This window comes from Corvus brachyrhynchos, unplaced genomic scaffold, assembly GCF_000691975.1.
Source record: "Corvus brachyrhynchos isolate BGI_N302 unplaced genomic scaffold, ASM69197v1 scaffold44, whole genome shotgun sequence".
Lineage (NCBI taxonomy): Eukaryota > Metazoa > Chordata > Aves > Passeriformes > Corvidae > Corvus > Corvus brachyrhynchos.
The window spans coordinates 4,449,633-4,457,149 of NW_008238359.1; the positions used below are offsets into that span (position 1 = coordinate 4,449,633).

The 7,517-nt window shown below is 40.2% G+C and overlaps 1 protein-coding gene across 1 annotated transcript in view; it reads right to left on the reverse strand.

The window, feature by feature from the left end:
- Positions 1–6,760, reverse strand: part of CCDC83 (coiled-coil domain containing 83) — a 21,975-nt gene extending 15,215 nt beyond the window's left edge. The window contains exons 1-3 of the mRNA XM_008634921.2: positions 4,923–6,760; positions 4,565–4,678; positions 1,964–2,048 (exon numbers count right to left, since the gene is read on the reverse strand). Coding sequence (XP_008633143.1) covers positions 1,964–2,048; positions 4,565–4,650 — 171 coding nt within the window. The 5' untranslated portion in view covers positions 4,651–4,678; positions 4,923–6,760. The remainder of the gene's footprint in view (positions 1–1,963; positions 2,049–4,564; positions 4,679–4,922) is intronic.
- Positions 6,761–7,517: the final 757 nt, after the last annotated feature.

The following is a 7,517-nucleotide window of genomic DNA, read 5'->3' on the forward strand; positions in this document are numbered from 1 at the left end:
GAAAGCGGCTTTTGGGGTCCCGGCGTTGTTTCCAGCAGGAAGAAAGAACGGCCAAAACGAAAGAAGCAGCAGCTCCTTTCTCTGCAGCTTCTCTCTCCGGACGCTCAGAGCGAACTCCCCCCACACCCAGGTGTAGACAAAGGAGTAGCCAGGCCCGCCCCACTCCCCTTTTTGTCTTTCTTAAGTACAGCTATTTGTCCCCTAGCAACATGCATATGGGAGAAAATTCCTTTAACAGGGAAAAAAAACCTAAGACTAAACTAAAACCCCAACACTATGTTTGCAGCAAGAACTAGATTCTCACAGAAACCTGTGCAATTCCATTACTTCAAAAGTGATCCAAAGAAGGTCAGCAAATCTCAGTACTTGGTTAGGTCTGCTAATACTGCTGACAAAAATGAAGTTTATAGCATTGAAGAATATTTGCAGGACTGGTTAAAAGGCATATCTGAATGTACTGCAGGAAAGATACCCACTGAAAAGGGGCTTGCTGTCCTGTGTTTGCTGTAGAGAAAGATGGCAAAGAAGGGCAACAAAGTTGGTAAAAGGACTAGAGCACAGGTCGGTTGTGGAGCAGCTGAGGATGTTTAGTCTGGAGAAAAGGAGGCTCAGGTAGCACCTTATCTCTCTCTACAACCACCTGGAAGGACTTTGTAGCCACGTGGACGTTGGTCTCTCCTTCCAGGTATGGGAACCCAGAGTGCCGAGAATATCTCTCTGCCTGTTTTTAAGGGTTCTTACCCCCCTGAACAACACTGTTTTAGCTTCAAACCTTGGAAAAAATTACCAACAGTCAGACAAGAACTAGAAAATACAGTGGTGTGAATTAGGTGATAGACTACTATGTAAGATTGTCACAGGGTGAAAAATTTAGAGGTTTTAGGCTTCTCTTTATAGTATATAGATAAGAGTAAAAAATATCAAAATGGAGGATTGTTGTTGTTCTCTAAACCTTCTTCTCCTTCTTCTACTACTCCATATTCTGCAGTAAAAGTGGTTTGGAATGATTGGATAGAAAATTCCGCAGTTCCTAGTCGTGTTACTGAATAATTGGTAGGAAAGTGAAAATAATGTACGTTTTTAGTAACTATTGGTTAAAATATCTTTAAAAGGCTGTGTAAATCTTGATAATTAGACTCACTCCTACTTTTCTTCCTTCTATGCTGTACCTGGGTCATGCTAGTGCCTCTGTTCCTCTGATAAGACTTAATAAACAACTATCTGGAAACATTAAAACTAAAGGAGACATCTCAGTTTATCTCTCAAACTCCTTGCAAGGACTTTCAGTAAATTCTCTCCCATCAGGAGGGACTAGATGTAAGGCACGGTAAAGTATCACCGGGTAACAAGTAACAGGACAAGAGGAAAAGGCCTCAAATTGTGCCAGGCTTAGATTGGATATTAGGGAAAATTTCTTCACTGAAAGGGTGGTGAGGCACTGGAACATGTTGGCCAAGAAAGTGGTGGAATAGCTATCCCTGGAAATGTTCAAAAAACACATAGATGTGGCACTTGTGGACCTGGTTTAGTGATGAACACAGTGGTGCTGGGTTAAACAGTTGGACTCGATGATCTTAAAAGTCTTTGCCATCCTTAATGATTCTGTGATTCCATGTAATACACAGGTGGTTATGAGGATCTCTTGTGCATTGGAAAGCACCTCCACTGAACTCACTTCACCTTACTGCTGTGTCCTATTCTGTAATGTTCTACTCCTGCAGCTTCTTTTTAGCATGTTGTAGTTAGGACATTTATTATTAAGTGTTGTCACACTTAATTCAGATAACACTTTAACTTTTAGCACATAAAGTGATTCACTATCTCTAGTTTCATTGACTGTAACAAATTCACTGCAATAACTAGTTTTAATGTATGCAGTATTAGAATGGAAAGAATAAAACTGAATCTGTGAGTAAGAAACCACAAATAAAATTTCTTGGAAGAAGGATGCACAGTCACTTACTCTTTTAAGATTTTCTTTGATCGTTTCTTCCAACCCTTCCAGATGAAACAAAACCCGTTCAATTGCTGCGTCTTTTGCCACAATGCTATGAAGAGAGAGTAAAGAAAGAGACATTCTTACAAAAATATAAGAGAAAGAAATGCTATTTAAGCTAGGTTAGATGTAAATACTACCCAAATGTTTATTTTCATATCATATTGCTTGACTCATTTGGGTAGATACCACTGTCTGCTTACTAACACATAAAGAAATTATTTCCTGTATACATCTAGGCCTACATGTTAGTTTGGATTTCATATCCCTAGAGAGCAACAGACTCCCTAGTTATACTGCTCCTGTGTAGCCTCTTGAGGACTGGAGCTGGTTTGTTCTTTCTGCATGATTTTTAGCTGACCTGTTACACAGGCCACTTTCAGGACAAGATTATTTGTGCTCCAGAAAATATTACTCATCACTAGCTATAGAGAAGGCCTGGGCAACTCAGACATAGGTCAAATGAATCTCAAACTGGAGAACTCAATGGGATTCAATTCTTCTGATAATGTGGTTTGTCAAGCTTCATAAACTACATTTTTTCACCAAGAACTTGTTAGCCTTTAAGAAGCACTAAGAGAATAGGGACTCCAGCCTAAGTAGTATGTTCTGTTTGTGTATTTTTGTCAAAGAACTAGCGCACTGATTTCATGTTTTCATAGACTACTTGTCATTCTCTTTGCCACAGCTGTAAAATAAATATTTCCTTCTGGTGTTCTCTCTTCTAGAATGAGAAACACTAGGCTGCAAATGGTGTCTATTTGCAAAATTCTCTGTAATCTGTACCTCTGTTCCCAGAATTCATTCATTATATGGCACAATGGAGGCAAGTATTATTATCACAATGACAATTATCACAATGTCTTTTATTCTTTTAACAGTTCTTCTTCCTTCAGTTTTTAGTTTGGGGGTTTTGAGTGCTTTTTTTGTGGGTTTTGGGGAGTTTTTCCCTTCCCTATTGCATTAAGCTACTTTAAAAGAAGATAATTTTTTTCCTAGCTAATTTGCTAAGTTTGGATCACTGAATCATGCAAATTGCAGGTTACTAAATTTTCATCCTCTGGTGTCACTGTGCTCCAAGGTATTCTTCAGGTTTTCTATCAAGTACAAAGATATTAGTTAGAGAGAGACTAGAGCAGAGATATGGGGGTGTGGTGGTCATGGCCACAGCAAAAGTACATAATAAAATTGTTTTTCCTAACAAATGCTGAAACAGAGAACTTTAATGAAAATGCAAAATAACAAACTCCCTAGGAACAGTGACCATTATTCAGTGTATGGAAATAAAAAATGGGAATGGAAGTTAAATAAATACTACACACTTGATAAATCCTAAAGTGGAATGTGACAGATATTCACTTGTATGGTTATCCACCTTTGCTCAGTCAAATGGTAGAGAAATTACGGATTACAGAGGTGAAGAGAAGGACAGGGAGAGCAAGGGGGAAAAGAGAAGAGAGAGGAAGAAAGATAAAAACAGCAAGAATACTTTTCTTCCCTTTTTCCCCTACTGTTGCTGTAGAAACTACATATTCCATGTCAGTGCAGCACCTATTTCAGTGGAAGACTCTCCAGACAAATGAGTCATTTGCTTGGATATTTGCATATGCATAACAAAAATTTTATCAGAAAGTGGTACAGTTTTTTTCTCAGCCCAGTAATACAGTTTCCTTATTCCTTCACAAAATAGATGAGTTAGTTTTTGACTTTTCAGATGGTATTTGTTTGTGATAGGATTTGGCTAAATCTAGGCTATTTCACTATGCAAAATTGTTCTCTGTAAATGAAACAGAAAATCCTGTGAACATAAACCCTCTGAACTCCTATAGATGTCACTACAACTATACATGGCTACTTTTCATTTTGCTTACTCCACTTTTCATTTCCACACCAAGGCACTACTCCTTGCTCCCTAAACACTGATAATTGTTGGATATTTGAGTGTTCCTGAGGTATTTTCCTTTCAATTTCTGTCTCTTAGATAAAAGTTGTGAAGCTTACTTTTTCTCCTTTTAACCATCTACTCAAGAGACTAGAAATCAAATAAATTGGTCTGGTTTGTAACTGCTTCAGATATTTCTCCCTTGGCTCTTATTTATCTCTGCTTGATTTTAAGAGGCCTTTAATTTATCTATCTCTTACTTTCAAAACAAAACACTGTGCTCTGCTCTCAGCTGCACCAAGGAAGACAGCAAATTGTAGGTCTTGAGGTTCTGGCTAGTGACAACAAACCTCCACGAACACCAAGGAATCCTAAAAAATACAGTCAAATATGATCTTGCAACTTCAGTGTATGCTGATCAAAAGCTTGCTACTAACAGAAAAACTGTCAGGGTTTTTTGGTTTTAATAAATTTTTTTTCCCCAAGTGATAGCCTAATAGCATAAAATTTCTGACCCATTTAATTGTTTTCTTACAGCTACAGTTTAAAAAGTGTACCTTTCTGAAATAGCCTCAAAACCCCAAAACTATCAGCTCAGGCTCTAAATTGGGTAAGTTGTTTTTGTTATCTGCTTCCTTCATTCACATACCCTATATGAGTGAAAAGTTAAAATATATTAAACCTACTGATATTCTAGTAAGGCTTCTGGTAAATCTGATTCAGGTTCTTGAACTTGCTCTTCTGGTTTCTTCTTTTTCTTATTCTCTTCCATTTTTTTTTAAATTTTTTTTATACTTGTGCTAGAAGTGAAGGAAAAAAATATACTGATGAATGGTTTACAAAACATTGTATGTTCACTGGCCTGTGTCATTTGTGACAAGCTTGTAACAGTTCTGAAATAAAACAATTTGGGTTTTTGACAGCAATAACCCTGCCCAGGGTAGTACTCAGGCGCATGTCTTTGGGGCAACCTGATATATTTATATTTTTATATATATATATATGTATACCTGAGAAGATACAGTGGTCTCTATCACCACTTACTTTTTGCATCCCTTGCTGCAGCCTGTCTTTTACATTCTTGCAAATCAAACCAGCAGTTGTTCCTTTTCCAGTCCTTTGTTTCTTTATCAGGCTTTTTGTCAACTCCACTTGTTCACATGCCTAAAAAAACTTTCCCTCTCCTTCTGTTCTCCTAGCACTATGAATATCTCCCTTTCACTGCAACTCTGATACCAGCTTTCATTGTCAGAACTGGAACAAAAGCACTTTCTGAAGGGATATGCATGTCAGCAGTATTCCCTGGGCATGCTGTCACAACTACCAACCTCAGAATTCGACTGGCAATGAATAGTTCTGTAATGGAACTGATAGCATATATTATACAAAATAAAAAATGCCACAAGAAAGGGCACTTATGAAGCTTCATTGCTTTTAGCAGTCACATAATCAAATGCCCAAACCAGAATAGTTTATATAGTATAGGATGTTTTATTACTGAATGAGTAGGAACATTGTGCATAACTTGTTTTCATATTAAACTGCTTGTCTGAATTTTAAGTTCTGAATTTTACAATAATAGCTGAAATTGATAAAAACTTGTGACTAAACACAGCAGGCTGGATACTTTTCCCTATTAAAATAAGCACAAGTAAACAGGGAAAAAAATCAGTAAAAAGCCACATAAGCAAGCCTGTAAAATCAAGGGAATGAAGTTAAACCAACTATTGACAGATGCACTGTAATCCATACACTGTCCTATGCCTTCTCACCACACTCACCATACCCTGAAGCAAGGCAATGTCAGCTTTCTGTATACAAAATAACTTTCTATCCTATTTCACATACAACCTTTGCAGTTTCCAATTCAATACAATATTTTTTCATTAAACTTTCAAAAATCTGTCATACTTCTTCAGTGCAGAATTAACTGGACTGGTATTGATTGCATTTCCACTTGAGCATTTATTTTACTGATTTCCTCAGAAACTGAAGATCACTAGAGCACTCCCTAAGGTTTTCTTTAAATTGTTTCTGTCCCTTTCACTAAATGGATAATCAAATTCCCTGCTTAAAACTGGATATAAACTGAAAATTTTGAGCAGTAGTATTTTGAAAAGGCTTAGGGCCTTTCTTTGTTTTAACTCCAGACCCAGATGAGTTCCAGTGATGTATCTATGAAATTTTTCCCAAGCAGAGAGGAACAAGAAAGCTTCCAAGCTGTAAAAGGTGAAAAAATACATACTGCAATAAGGGATTTGCTGGATTTTGCAAACCATAGAAAATACACACACATGAGAGAGAGGGGAACATGTTTAAGGGGACTGAGGATTGACTGCACATTTTAAACCGACAGGACATTTGCAGAAGGAAAGATCTATTTCTTCTCCCAAACAAATAAAATTGTGAGGTGCTGACCGACCCCCTGTTATCACTACCAGCACTGTCTCAAGCAATAACTACACTGCCACTGCATCCTTAAAAGGAGCAGGCAGTTTCCTGACACTGCAACCCAACTACAGTAACTTTCCAGACACTCTTTACAGAGACCATCTGTACGGCAGCTCACCACTGTCATGAGCTCAATCATTATCACTAACACCATCCAAACCAGCACTTGCACTCACATAATTACCCCTGTACATCGAGCAGCTGCACTGCCAGAAGCCTCCACTCCCTCAGTCCCCAACAATTATAGACTCACAGAATACACTGAGTTGGAAGGGACCCATCAGGATCATCGAGTCCAACTTCTGGCCCTAGGCAGGACACTCCAAGAACCACACCATGTGCCTGAGAGCATTGTTCAAACACATCTAGAACTGTGTCAGGCTCGGTGCTGTGACCACTTCCCTGGGGAGCCTGTTCCAGTGCCCAAACACCCTCCGGGGGAAGAACCTTTTCCTGATATCCAACCTAAACCTCCCCTGACACAGCTTCAGGCCATCCCCTCGGGTCCTGTCACTGGTTACTAGAGAGGAGATTGGTACCAGCCCTTCTGCTTCCCCTCATGACGAAGTTGCAGACTGCAATGAGGTCTCCCCTGTCTCCTTTTCTCCAGGCTGAACAGACCGAGTGCCCTCAGCCGCTCCTCATACATCTTGCTCTCACTACCCTTCACCATCCTCGCGGCCCCTTTTGGACACTCTCCAATAGCTTAATGTCTTTCTTGTGGTGCACAAAACTGCACACAATATCCAAGGTGGCCGCCCCAGTGCAGAGCCCAGCGGGACAATCCCCTCCCTTGCCCGGCTGGCGATGCTGTGCCTGATGCCCCCCAGGACACACCTGGCCCTCCTGGCTGCCAGGGCACTGCTGACTCATGTTCAACTTGCCATTGACCAGGACCCCGAAGTCCCTTTCCACTGGCTGCTGTTCATCCTCTCCCTCCCCAGTCTGTCGGTACACCCGGGGTTGCCCCGTCCCAAGTGCAGAATACGGAAAATCGATTACCTCAGTCACTCTGCAAGATTGTGCAGTCACACTGTAACCCCTTCCCAATCTCCAAAGCAGGCTAACAATTCCCTCTGCCCTCAATCCGTCCCTGGCTAACCCTTCCCGCATGTCCCTTGCACTATTCCCCCCAGCCCCCTTCACCACCAGACACCTCTGCAGACAAAGCTGGGCCACCCCTCCCCC